We start from the raw sequence: 13,439 nt of genomic DNA on the forward strand, positions 1-13,439 counted from the left end.
GGGAATGAGCCCAATTAACGCTTCATCAGCGCGGGGGGGGGCGGGAGGGCAGCTAATGGCCGGGTCGGTGCTTTTAACCCCCCCCCCCCGGCCTCCCCGCCCCCCCCCGGTCGCAGGCCCCGGCCCCACAATGGGGCTCTGTCTCCGCTCCCGCCTTGGCCGGCGGCGACGCTGCGGGGGCCAAGTCCGGGCCCCCTCCCGCCGGGGGGGCTGCGAGGGCCCCCCCCCAGGCCTGGGGCTCTCCCCCCGCCCCCCCCCGGCATCCCCCGGTGCTGGGTCTGTCCCAGCGCTGAGGGCGGGGGTGGCTCTGGGGGGGGGGGGGGGGGTCACTCCTGTCCCGTCCCCACCCGCCCCGGGGGTGGGACACAGCGGGGCTGGGGGGGCCCGGCTCCCCCCCCCCAGGATGGACGGCAGGTTCCCCCCCCCCAAGGGGACACTGACCCCCCCCCCCGGGGGACATCGCCACCCTCCTGCGCTCCAAACCCCCTGGTGCCCCCGTCAGCCGACACCAGGACACCCCCCCCCCCAGCGCCACATCCTGGGGACCCCCCCACACCCCCCCCCCAGGTACCGCCCGGGGCTGGGGCTGTCCCTGGATGGGGGGGGGGATATGGCACCCATCCCCGCGGCCCCCCCCGCTGTCACCCGTCGAGGGGGACACCCGCCCCATGTCCCCATTTTGGGGACCCCCCCCACACCCCCCCCCAGGTACCGCCCGGGGCTGGGGCTGTCCCTGGAGGGGGGGGGACACGACACCGCACCCATCCCCGCGGCCCCCCCTCTGCCGCCCATGGAGGAGGGGCCCCCCCGCGCCCCCCCCCCCCGCGCCCCCACCCCGTGTCCCCCGCTTGGGGGGTCGCCGCGCGCCCGCAGCCCCCCTGGGACCCCCCCGCGTCCCCCCCCCCGCGATGTCCCCGCCGCCCCCGCGGGGCCGGTGGCCGTGGCCGGGCGCGGGGGGGGCCGGGGGGGGGGGAGGGGTTGTTGCTTTATTTGTTATTTTTTTTTCTGTCCGTTTCCACGATCTTTTCGGGGACAAAAAAAACCAGCCCCCCCCGGGGGAAGGCAGCGCCGGGAAGCGGGAACCGGGGACCCCCCCGCAGCCGCCGCAGCCCATGGGCCGGGGGGGGGGGCGGCCGGTGCTGGGCCCGGCCCTGCTGCCCGCACCCCCCCGCCGCCCCCAAGGTGCGTTCGCGGGGGTTGGGGGGGTGTCGGGGGGGCCCTTCTCCCCCCGGGGTGACACCCCGAGGCCGGGGGGGGCTGGGACACGCCGTGCTCCGCGCCGGGGGGGGGGGCGGCCTCTGGAGGGGGGGTTGGAGCCCGCTAAGGGGGTCGGTGGGTGCGGGGGGGGCGCGGGGGGGCGGGGAAGGCCGAGCGGCCGCAACCAGGAAGAGCCGGGGACGCGGGGGGGGGTGGGACCCCCCCCGGGACCCCGAGTGGGGCTGCGGGGACGGGCCCCCCCGCGCCCCCAAACTCTCCCCCCCCCCCCGCACCGAGCCTCCCCCGGGGGGCAGCCAGACCCCGGGGCACCTCGAGGGGGGCTGGGGGGGCCCCTCCACCCCGCGCCCTATGGGGGGGCCCCGTCCCCTGTAGCCCCCCCGGAGCGATGTCCCAGGGCCGGAGGGACCCCTATGGCCCCCCCTCCCCGCTGATGCCCCCCCCCCCCCCATTAACCCCTTGTTCCCCAGCCCCGGGGCGGCAGCACCCACGGCGGGGGGGGGGGTAAAGGGGGGGTCCCGGGTTCGCCAGGAGTCGGGTGTCCCGGGGGGGGGGTCACCCCGCGCCGGGACGGGGGTCCCGTTAATCCCCCCCCGCCCGGGAGCCCCCCCGCGGGGGTTAACGGTCCCGGGGCGGGGCGGGGGGGTGCAGCGCTCCCTCCCCCCCCCCCCGGCAGGAGCGGGGGGGGTCCCAGAGCCGTGAAGGTCCGAGGCGGGGGGGGGGGGGGGGGGGGGCGCGGTTTTTTGGGGTGTTTCCCTGTTCCCGGGGGGGGGGCGGGGAAGGGGAAACTGAGGCAGCGGCACCACCCGTGTCACGGCGCGGCCCGGCCTCAGCGATCCCCCCCCCCCGGCGTGTCGCTGTCCCCCCTCCCTGTCCCGCGTGTCCCCCCCCCGGTGTCCCCCCCCACGGGAAGTGTGCGCGGAAGCCGGGGCGGGCCCGGCCCATCCTCGGGCCGCCCGTCGGTCCCGGAGCCGCTCCCGGAGCCGCTCCCGGCCCCCCCCGGATCCCCCCGAGCCCCCCGGACCCCCCCGAGAACCCCCGGCCCCCCCGCGACCCCCCCCATGAAGCCCCCGGGCGCGGTGGGGACGCTGCTGCGGGCGCTCGGGCGCCGCGACGGCCCCGACACGGTAGGGCGGGGGGGGGAGCCGTGGGGGGGGTCCTCGGGGGGGGGGGGTCTCCCTCGGGGGGAGTCCTCGGGGGGTGTCCTCCGGGGGGGGAGTGGGGGGGGTCTCCTTCGTGGGGGGGGGGGTTCCCGCGGGGGTGTCCTCCGCGGGAGGGTCCTCCGGGGTGTGGGGTCCCCCCGGGGAAAGCGGGGCGGGGGGGGGGGGGAATTGCGGCGGGACCCCCCCCCCCGCTGTTACACTCCCCCCCCCCCCCCAACCCCGCGTTTTGCCCCGCGTCCCCCCCCCGCCGCCCCCTCCCCACCCGTGACGCGAGTTGGCCGGGTCTCAGCCGAGGGGGCTGGGGGGGGGGAGCCGTAACCCCCCAAAAAGCTGTTTTCCCACGCCTTCTCCCCCCCCCCCGCCCCCCCCCATGGCTTTTTCCCACGTGTCGTCCCCCCCCCCACTCTCCCCCTTTTCCCCTTTCCCTCTTTTCCCACCCCCCCCCTCGCCCCCCCCCCCGCGCTTTTCCCACGCCCCCCCCGCCCGTGGGAAGCGGCGGGACGGTCCCGGGGGGGTCGGGTCGCCCCCGGGCCCCCCCCCCCGTTTCCTGGGCTGATCCCGGCCCCGCTTCCTGCGGCGGGACACGGCGTCCCGGGGGGGGACACGGGGACCGGGACACGGGGGGGGACACGTGGGGGGGACACGACAGGGGACACGGGGACTGGGACACGGGGGGGGGACACGGGGGGGGGGACACGACAGGGGACACGGGGACTGGGACACGGGGGGGGGGACACGGGGGGAGAACACGACAGGGCACACGACAGGAGACACGGGGACTGGGACACGGGGGGGGGGACACGGGGGGGGGACACGACAGGGCACACGACAGGAGACACGGGGGGGGGGACATGGCGGGGGACAAGGGGACCGGGACACTGGGGGGGGACACGGGGGGATGGGGGGGGACGCAGGGACCAGGACACGGGGGGGACACACAGGTGGGACGGTGCGGGGGGGACACGGGGGGGGCCCTGGGGGCAGCCGGGTGCAGCAGCCCGCGCTGATGGCCCCCCCCCGGCGGGTCCTGTGCCTCAGTTTCCCTCCCGGGGGGGTCCGTGTGTCACCCGTGGGGTGACCGCGGGGGGGGGGTGGGGGGTTGGGGGAAGAGGGGTCCCTGCCCCCCCGTGCCCGCCCCCACGCGTGTGTGTCGTGACCCCCCCCCGCAGCCCCGGCAGCCCCCCCCACCCCACAGCTTCCGAGAGAAGACCTTCCGGCGGGGGGGGGCCTGCGCCGCCTGCGGGGACCCCCTCGGCCCCCAGGGCCTCGTCTGCAGAGGTGACCCCCCCGCGGCCCCACGGCAGGGGGATTCTGGGGGGGGGGGGGGGGGGATGCTGGATTGGGGGGATGCTGGGGGGGGTGATACTGGGAGGGGGATACTGGCGGGGGGGGGGGGATGCGGGATAGTGGAGTGGGGGGGTACTGGGGGGGGATGCTGGGGGGGGGCAGATGCTGGATTGGGGGGTGCCGGGGGGGTGATACTGGGAGGGGGATACTGGGGGGGGGGGATGCTGGGGGGGGGCTAATGGAGTGGGGGGGTACTGGGGGGGATGCTGGGGGGGGGGCGATGCTGCCGGGGGGGGGATGCTGGATTGGGGGGTGCCGGGGAGGGGGTTGCTGAGGGGGGGTTGCTGTGGGGGTTATTGGGGGTTACTGGGGGTTACTGGGGGTTTGCCCCGGGGGGGCCCTGACGCCGCTTTTCCGTGCCCCCCCCCCCGCAGTCTGCAAAGTCACCAGCCACAAGAGATGCGAGGCGAAGGTAGGGGGGGGCGGGGGGGGGGCCATCGGCGGCCCAGGGGGTGACAACACCCCCCCCACTGTCCCCTCCTGGTCCCCAGGGTTTGGGGGGGGGGGGCGCACACAGCCCCCCGCGCCCCCCACACAGCGGGATGCTGAGGGCTGGGGGGGGGGGGTCACATCGTCCCTGTGTCCGTCCCCCCCCCCCCCGTGGCCCCCCCAGCGTTGTGCAACGGTGGCCTTGGCCGGGGGCCGGGGCTGCAGCTGGACGGACGGCGGGGCGGGGGGGGGACACGGGGGGGGACACTGGGCGGGGGGGGACAGGGACGGACACGGGGGGGGACACAGGGCGGGGGGGCCGGGGGTCGGCGCCCACCGGGGCAGCACTGAGGGCCTGGGACGGAGCAGTGTCCCCCCCCCCGGCAAAGCACAGGGCCCCCATGGGTCCGATACTTCTCGGGGTCGGGGGGGGTGTGGGGCAGTCCTGCCCCCCCCCAGCATGGAGCGGGGGGGCCCGGATGCCTGGGTTCCCCCAGATTTACACCTCCCCCCCCCCTTGTGCCTCAGTTTCCCCCCTGGATGGGGGAGGACGGAAGATGGTTTTGCGGGGGGGGGGGGGGAGGTGTCTCTTGGGGGAGACTGAGGCCTGAGCCCTGAAGGGCCCCCCCTGTGCCGCTCGCGCTATATTTAGCCACGGCCCCCCCATGGCCCCCCCAGCCCGGCCGCCGTCAATCGGGGCCTCTGTCCGGCCGGGGCCCGGGGCCAAGAACAACACGGGGGGGGGCGGCAGCGGTGGGGAGGGGGGGGGTCCCGCGGGGAGGCCACTGGTGGGGGGCGGGGGGCCCTCCGTGGGGCTGGGGACCCTCTATAGGGCTGGGGCTCCTCTGGAGGGTCCTGCTGTGGGGTCCCTCCTCCAGGCTGTGGGGCTGGGGTCCCGCTATGGGGCTGGGGTCCCCCTCTGGGGTCCTGCTCAGAGTGTGGGGCTGGGGGTCCCATTCGGGGACCTGATCCTGAGTCCCACTGGGGATATGGGGCGAGGGCCCCTCCGTGGGGCTGGGGTCCCTCTGTGGGGCTGGGCTCTCTCTATGGGGCAGGGGTCCCTCCATGGGGCTGAGGTCCCTCTGTGGGGCTGGGGTCCCTCTGGGGGGCTGGGGTCTCTCTGTGGGGCAGGGTCCTGCCCTGGGCTCCTGCTATGGGTCCCGTTTGGGGTGTGGGTCCAGGGTGACGCCCCCCCCCCCCCTCACCCCTCACAGGTGGCATCGCCGTGCCAAGCTCTGCCCCCCCCCCGAGCTGGTAAGTGCTGGGGGCCCCCCCCGCGCCCCCCCGGCAGGGGGCAGGAAAGGGGAAACTGAGGCAGGGCCCCGCGCCCCACGGCGGGGCCCGGCCCCCCCCGCGCTCCCCCCACAGCCCGCTCTGCCCCTCCAGAGGAGGAACACGGCCCCCGTGCGCCGCAGCGAGCACCTGGTGAGACCCCCCCCCCCCCCCCGCGGTGTCATCCCCCCCCCGTGGGACGGGACCCCCGCCATGACCCCCCTGTGCCCCCCCCAGGGCTCCACCAAGTCCCTCAATGGCAGCCGGCAGCGCAACACCCTGCCCAGGTATGGGGGGGCCGCGGGGGAGCCCGGCGGTTGTGGGGTGCTGGGGGGGGAGCCCGGGGGGGGGGCTATGGGGTGCTGGGGGCGGGGGGGGCGGGGTTTACGGGGTGTTGGGGGCAGGGGGGAGCCCTGTGGTTGTGGGGTGCTGGGATGGGGGGGGAACCTGGGGGGCAAGGGATGCTCCGGTGGGTGCCGTGTGCCGGGTGGGTGCTGTCACCAGGGGGTGGGTGCCGTGTCCCCCTGCGTGGGTGCTATCACGGGGGGGGTGGGTGCCATGACCCCGGTGGGTGCCGTGTCCCGAGTGGGTGCCGTGTCCTCCTGGGTGGCTGCCATCACCGGGGGGGTGGGTGCCGTGTCCCCCAGGTGGGTGCCGTGTCCTGGGGTGGGTGCCGTCATGGGGGGGGTGGGTGCCGTCACCGGGGGGGTGGGTGCCGTGACCCCGGTAGGTGCCGTGCCCCCGGTGGGTGCCATGACCCCGGTGGGTGCTGTGCCCCCAGTGGGTGCCATGTCCCCCCGGTGGGTGCCGTCACCAGGGGGGTGGGTGCCATGACCCTGGTAGGTGCCGTGCCCCGGGTGGGTGCCATGTCCCCCCGGTGGGTGCCGTCATGGGGGGGTGGGTGCCATCACCAGGGGGGTGGGTGCCATGACCCTGGTGGGTGCCGTGACCCCGGTAGGTGCCATGTCCCGGGTGGGTGCCATGTCCCCCCAGTGGGTGCCGTCACCGGGCGGGTGGATGCCGTGCCCCCGGTGGGTGCCATGACCCTGGTGGGTGCCATGTCCCGGGTGGGTGCCATGTCCCCCCAGTGGGTGCCGTCACCGGGCGGGTGGATGCCGTGCCCCCGGTGGGTGCCATGACCCTGGTGGGTGCCATGACCCTGGTGGGTGCCATGTCCCCCCGGTGGGTGCCGTCACTGGGGGGGTGGATGCTGTGCCCCCAGTGGGTGCCGTGACCCTGGTGGGTGCCATGACCCCGGTGGGTGCCGTCCCCCCGGTGGGTGCCGTGCCCCGGGCGCAGCCCCCCCGTGCCCCCCCCGCCCCCAGGAGCGTCAGCCTGGAGCAGGTGCTGCAGCGCCCCTTCGCCTTCGACCTGACCTACGTCACCGAGCGCATCATCTGCCTGCGCTTCCCGGGGGGGCTGGAGGAGCCCCGCTACCGCCGGCACCTGCGCGAGGTGGCCACCATGCTGGCCTCCCGCCACCGCCACCACTACACGGTGCGGGGGCACGGGGACGGGGCACCGCGGCCTGGGGACGGGGTGCCGGGATCCATGGGGACGGGACACGGGTCCGTGGGGATGGGACTTTGGGGTCCCCAAGGGCAGGACGGGGACGGGACATTGGGATCCATGGGGACGGGATACCGGGATCCATGGGGACAGGATGGGGACAGGACATTGGGGTCACTGGGGACGGGATACAGGGATCCATGGGGACAGGATGGGGACAGGACATTGGGGTCACTGGGGACGGGATACCGGGATCCATGGGGACAGGATGGGGACAGGACATTGGGGTCACTGGGGACAGGACGCCAGGATCCATGGGGACAGGACATTGGGATCCATGGGGACAGGATGGGGACAGGATGCCGGGATCCATGGGGACAGGACACTGGTTGACGGGGACAGGATGGGGACAGGACACTGGTCCATGGGGATGGGACTTTGGGGTCCTCAGGGGCAGGACGGGGACGGGACATTGGGATCCATGGGGACGGGATACCGGGATCCATGGGGACAGGATGGGGACAGGACATTGGGGTCACTGGGGACGGGATGGGGATGGGATGCCAGGATCCATGGGGACAGGACACTGGTCGACGGGGACAGGATGGGGACAGGACACTGGTCCATGGGGATGGGACTTTGGGGTCCTCAAGGGCAGGACAGGGACAGGACATTGGGATCCATGGGGACGGGATACCAGGATCCATGGGGACAGGATGGGGACAGGACTTTGGGGTCCGTGGGGACAGGACGCCAGGATCCATGGGGACAGGATGGGGACAGGACATTGGGATCCATGGGGACGGGATGCCGGGATCCATGGGGACAGGACATTGGGGTCACTGGGGACAGGACGCCAGGATCCATGGGGACAGGATGGGGACGGGATGCCGGGATCCATGGGGACAGGACATTGGGGTCCCCAAGGGCAGGATGGGGACATGACGGTGGGGTCCATGGGGACAGGATGGGGACAGGACACTGGTCCATGGGGATGGGACTTTGGGGTCCTCAGGGGCAGGACGGGGACGGGACATTGGGATCCATGGGGATGGGATACCGGGATCCATGGGGACAGGATGGGGACAGGACATTGGGGTCCGTGGGGACAGGACGCCAGGATCCATGGGGACAGGATGGGGACAGGACATTGGGATCCATGGGGACGGGATACCGGGATCCATGGGGACAGGATGGGGACAGGACATTGGGGTCCGTGGGGACAGGACGCCAGGATCCATGGGGACAGGATGGGGACAGGACATTGGGATCCATGGGGACAGGATGGGGACGGGATGCCGGGATCCATGGGGACAGGACATTGCGGTCCCCAAGGGCAGAAGGGGGACATGACAGTGGGGTCCATGGGGACGGGACATTGAGGGCCCCAGGGGCAGGATGGGGACAGGACGCTGCTCCGTGGGGACAGGATGCCGTGGTCCGTGGGAACAGGACCCTGGTCCGTCGGGATGGGACATTGGGGTCCTCAAAGACAAGATGGAGACAGGACAGCGGGGGTCCATGGGGACGGGACGGGGACAGGACAGCGGGGTCCATGGGGACAGGACGGGGACGGGATGCCGGGATCCATGGGGACAGGACACTGGTCCATGGGAATGGGACATTTGGGGTCCTTGGGGACAGGGTGGGGACAGGGCATGGGGGTCCCTGCGGGCAGGACGGGGACAGGAGACGGCGTCCTCGGGACACCGGGATCCCCAGGGGCAGGACACGGGGTCCCTGGGGACAGGGTGGGGGGCAGGACACTGGCGTCACCAAGGGCAGGACATGGGGGTCCCCGAGGGGGGGGGGGCACGGGGGGGGGTGCCAGCTGCGGGACACCAGCGTCCCCCTGGGTGCTCCGGGGACGGGGTCCGGCAGTGGGGGGAGGCCGTGCCTCAGTTTCCCCTGGGGGCACCCAGCCGGGGGTCCCACTGCCCCCCCCCCAACCCCTCCCGGGCCCCCCCTGACCCCCCGCCCCCCCCTCACCCCCCCCCAGATCTTCAACCTGTCGGAGAAGCGCCGGGACATCACCCGCCTCAACCCCAAGGTGAGGGGGGGGGGGGGGCCTGCGGGCCCGGGGGGCTCTGGGGGGCCCGGGGGGGGTCCCGGGGGGGGGGGGTCTGGAACTGACAGCGTCCCCCCCAGGTGCAGGATTTCGGGTGGCCGGACCTGCACGCCCCCCCCCTGGACAAGCTGTGCTCCATCTGCAAGGCCATGGAGGGCTGGCTGCGGGCGCACCCCCAGCACGTCGCCGTGCTGCACTGCAAGGTGGGGGGGGCCGGGGGGGGCGATGGGGGGCCGGGGGCGTGGGGGGGCTCCGGGGGGTCCAGGGGGATCCCCGTCTGGGTGCCCCCAGGGGAAACCGAGGCACGGTCCCCCCCCGTGGGGTGGGGGGGCAGAGGGGTAACTGGGGGGCTGGGGTGGCTGGGGGGGGGGGGGCTATGGAAGGCTATGGGGGGGCTATAAGGCACTGGGGGGAGGGGGCTATGGAAGGCTATGGGGGGCTATAAGGCACTGGGGGGGGGCTATGGAAGGCTATGGGGGGGCTATAAGGCACTGGGGGGAGGGGGCTATGGAAGGCTATGGGGGGGCTATAAGGCACTGGGGGGGGGCTATGGAAGGCTATGGGGGGGCTATAAGGCACTGGGGGGGGGGCTATGGAAGGCTATGGGGGGGCTATAAGGCACTGGGGGGGGGGGCTATGGAAGGCTATGGGGGGGCTATAAGGCACTGGGGGGGGGGCTATGGAAGGCTATGGGGGGGGCTATAAGGCACTGGGGGGGGGCTATGGAAGGCTATGGGGGGGCTATAAGGCACTGGGGGGGGGCTATGGAAGGCTATGGGGGGGCTATAAGGCACTGGGGGGGGGCTATGGAAGGCTATGGGGGGGCTATAAGGCACTGGGGGGGGCTATGGAAGGCTATGGGGGGGCTATAAGGCACTGGGGGGGGGCTATGGAAGGCTATGGGGGGGCTATAAGGCACTGGGGGGGGGCTATGGAAGGCTATGGGGGGCCTATAAGGCACTGGGGGGGGGGCTATGGAAGGCTATGGGGGGGCTATAAGGCACTGGGGGGGGGCTATGGAAGGCTATGGGGGGGCTATAAGGCACTGGGGGGGGGGCTATGGAAGGCTATGGGGGGGCTATAAGGCACTGGGGGGGGTCATGGGGGGCTATGGAGTGCAAGGGGGGGTCTATAAGGGGCTGGGGGGCATGGGAGGGGCCACGAAGGGCTATAGGGGGCTGGGGGGGCATAAGGCGAACTGGGGGGCCATGGGGGTCTATGGGGAGGCCATGGGGGGGGCCATGGGGGGCTATGGAGTCCCCCACGGGGGGGGGGGTCATGGGGGGCTGTAAGGGGCCGGGGGGGATGGAGGCGCTCGGGGGCAGTGGGGACTTGGGGGACGGGGGGGCACTGGGGGTGCTGGGGCCATCCCGGGGGGGCAGGGGGAGGCTGAGGCTGGGGGGGGGGGCCCTGACCCCCCCCCCCGCCGACCCCCCCAGGGCAGTAAGGGCAAGACGGGCGTCATCGTGGCAGCCTACATGCACTACAGCAAGGTGTCGGCCAGGTACGGGGGGGGGCATTTGGCGGGGGGGGGGAGGGCAGAAGGGGGTGGGGGTTATAGAAATGGATGGGGGGGGGGCAGAGGGGCATGGGGGAGGTATAGGGGTGCGTATGGGGGGCAGAAGGGGGTATGGGGGGGGCAGAGGGGTATGGGGGGGCTTGTTGGGGGGGGCAGAGGGGCTTATAGGGGGCAGAGGGGTGGGTATGGGGGGGGCAAAACAGTATGGGGGGGTTACGGGGGGGGCAGAAGGGGGTATGTGGGTATGGGGGGGCAGGATATGGGGGTTGTAGGGGTGGGGATGGGGGGCTATGGGGGGGCAGAAGGGGGTATGTGGGTGTGGGGGGGCAGGATATGGGGGTTACAGGGGTGGGGATGGGGGGGCTATGGGGGGGCAGAAGGGGGTATGTGGGTATGGGGGGGCAGGATATGGGGGTTACAGGGGTGGGGATGGGGGGGCAGAAGGGGGTATGTGGGTATGGGGGGGGGTATGGGGGGGCAGGATATGGGGGTTACAGGGGTGGGTGTGGGGGGGCTATGGGGGGGCAGAAGGGCATATGTGGGTATGGGGGGGGTATGGGGGGGCAGGATATGGGGGTTACAGGGGTGGGGATGGGGGGGCTATGGGGGGGCAGAAGGGGGTATGTGGGTGTGGGGGGGCAGGATATGGGGGTTACAGGGGTGGGGATGGGGGGGCTATGGGGGGGCAGAAGGGGGTATGTGGGTGTGGGGGGGGCAGGATATGGGGGTTACAGGGGTGGGGATGGGGGGGCTATGGGGGGGCAGAAGGGGGTATGTGGGTGTGGGGGGGGCAGGATATGGGGGTTACAGGGGTGGGGATGGGGGGGCTATGGGGGGGCAGAAGGGGATATGTGGGTATGGGGGGGGCAGGATATGGGGGTTGTAGGGGCAGGGATGGGGGGGCTATGGGGGGGCAGAAGGGGGTATGTGGGTGTGGGGGGGCAGGATATGGGGGTTGTAGGGGTGGGGATGGGGGGGCTATGGGGGGGCAGAAGGGGGTATGTAGGTATGGGGGGGGTATGGGGGGGCAGGATATGGGGGTTACAGGGGTGGGGATGGGGGGGCTATGGGGGGGCAGAAGGGGGTATGTGGGTATGGGGGGGGTATGGGGGGGCAGGATATGGGGGTTGTAGGGGTGGGTGTGGGGGGGCTATGGGGGGGGCAGAAGGGGGTATGTGGGTGTGGGGGGGGCAGGATATGGGGGTTGTAGGGGTGGGGATGGGGGGGCTATGGGGGGGGGCAGAAGGGGGTATGTGGGTATGGGGGGGGTATGGGGGGCAGGATATGGGGGTTACAGGGGTGGGGATGGGGGGGCTATGGGGGGGCAGAAGGGGGTATGTGGGTGTGGGGGGGCAGGATATGGGGGTTACAGGGGTGGGGATGGGGGGGCTATGGGGGGGGGCAGAAGGGGGTATGTGGGTATGGGGGGGGTATGGGGGGGCAGGATATGGGGGTTACAGGGGTGGGGATGGGGGGGCTATGGGGGGGCAGAAGGGGGTATGTGGGTATGGGGGGGCAGGATATGGGGGTTGTAGGGGTGGGGATGGGGGGGCTATGGGGGGGCAGAAGGGGGTATGTGGGGGTGGGGGGGCAGGATATGGGGGTTACAGGGGTGGGGATGGGGGGCTATGGGGGGGCAGAAGGGGGTATGTGGGTATGGGGGGGCAGGATATGGGGGTTACAGGGGTGGGGATGGGGGGGCTATGGGGGGGGCAGAAGGGGGTATGTGGGTGTTGGGGGGGGCAGGATATGGGGGTTGTAGGGGTGGGTGTGGGGGGGCTATGGGGGGGCAGAAGGGGGTATGGGGGGGCAGGATATGGGGGTTGTAGGGGTGGGGATGGGGGGGCTATGGGGGGGCAGAAGGGGGTATGTGGGTATGGGGGGGTATGGGGGGGCAGGATATGGGGGTTGTAGGGGTGGGTGTGGGGGGGCTATGGGGGGGCAGAAGGGGGTATGTGGGTATGGGGGGGCAGGATATGGGGGTTGTAGGGGTGGGTGTGGGGGGGCTATGGGGGGCAGAAGGGGGTATGGGGGGGCAGGATATGGGGGTTGTAGGGGTGGGGATGGGGGGGCTATGGGGGGGCAGAAGGGGGTATGTGGGTATGGGGGGGTATGGGGGGGCAGGATATGGGGGTTGTAGGGGTGGGTGTGGGGGGGCTATGGGGGGGCAGAAGGGGGTATGTGGGTATGGGGGGGCAGGATATGGGGGTTGTAGGGGTGGGTGTGGGGGGGCTATGGGGGGGCAGAGGGGGTATGTGGGGGTGGGGGGGCAGGATATGGGGGTTACGGGGGTGGGGGGAGCGGGTTACGGGGGCCATAGGGATCCCATGGGGTGGGTGGGGGGCAGAGGGGGTTGGGTGGTGGTGGTGGGGGGGTCTCGGGGCCCTGACGCCCCCCCCCCAACAGCGCCGACCAGGCCCTGAGCACCCTCACCATGAGGAAGTTCTGCGAGGAGAAGGTGGCGGCCGCCCTGCAGCCCTCCCAGAGGAGGTGGGGGGCCGGGGGGGGCCCGGGGGGGGGAGTGGGGGGGTGGGGGTGCTGGCAGGGAAGGGGGCTGATGCCGGGGGGGGGGGGATGCTGATGGAGCGATGGGGGGGGGGGGGGCAGGTCCCCAGCTCCCCACTGGGTTGGGGTGATGGGTGCTGGGGGGGGGGCAGAGTGATGGGGGGGCGCTGGGGGTGCTGGGGAGGGGGGGGGTCAGGGCCCCAGCGTGGGGGGGGGGGGGGGCAGAGTGATGGGGAGAACTAGGGGTTCTGGGGTGATGGGTGCTGGGGGAGGGGGGTGATGGGGGGAAGCAGGGTTCAGGGGTGCTGGGGGGGGGGGACAGGGTGACGGGGGGGATGCTGGAGGGGGGGGGGCAGGGTGCTTGGGGGGGTGCTGGGGGTGTAGGGTGCTGGGGGGGGGGTTCGGGGGGCTC

General features: G+C 73.0%; 1 protein-coding gene across 1 annotated transcript in view; it reads left to right on the plus strand.

Moving 5' to 3' along the window:
• Positions 1 to 130: 130 nt before the first annotated feature.
• The window catches only part of LOC134526753 (tensin-2-like), a 16,132-nt gene continuing 2,823 nt past the window's right edge, over positions 131 to 13,439 (plus strand). Inside the window, exons 1-12 of the mRNA XM_063358931.1 lie at positions 131 to 276; positions 2,283 to 2,342; positions 3,548 to 3,656; positions 4,100 to 4,137; positions 5,369 to 5,408; positions 5,541 to 5,579; positions 5,664 to 5,713; positions 6,752 to 6,923; positions 8,935 to 8,985; positions 9,084 to 9,206; positions 10,443 to 10,507; positions 12,929 to 13,012. Coding sequence (XP_063215001.1) covers positions 131 to 276; positions 2,283 to 2,342; positions 3,548 to 3,656; positions 4,100 to 4,137; positions 5,369 to 5,408; positions 5,541 to 5,579; positions 5,664 to 5,713; positions 6,752 to 6,923; positions 8,935 to 8,985; positions 9,084 to 9,206; positions 10,443 to 10,507; positions 12,929 to 13,012 — 977 coding nt within the window. The remainder of the gene's footprint in view (positions 277 to 2,282; positions 2,343 to 3,547; positions 3,657 to 4,099; positions 4,138 to 5,368; positions 5,409 to 5,540; positions 5,580 to 5,663; positions 5,714 to 6,751; positions 6,924 to 8,934; positions 8,986 to 9,083; positions 9,207 to 10,442; positions 10,508 to 12,928; positions 13,013 to 13,439) is intronic.

This window comes from Chroicocephalus ridibundus, chromosome 24, assembly GCF_963924245.1.
Source record: "Chroicocephalus ridibundus chromosome 24, bChrRid1.1, whole genome shotgun sequence".
Classification (NCBI taxonomy): Eukaryota; Metazoa; Chordata; class Aves; order Charadriiformes; family Laridae; genus Chroicocephalus; species Chroicocephalus ridibundus.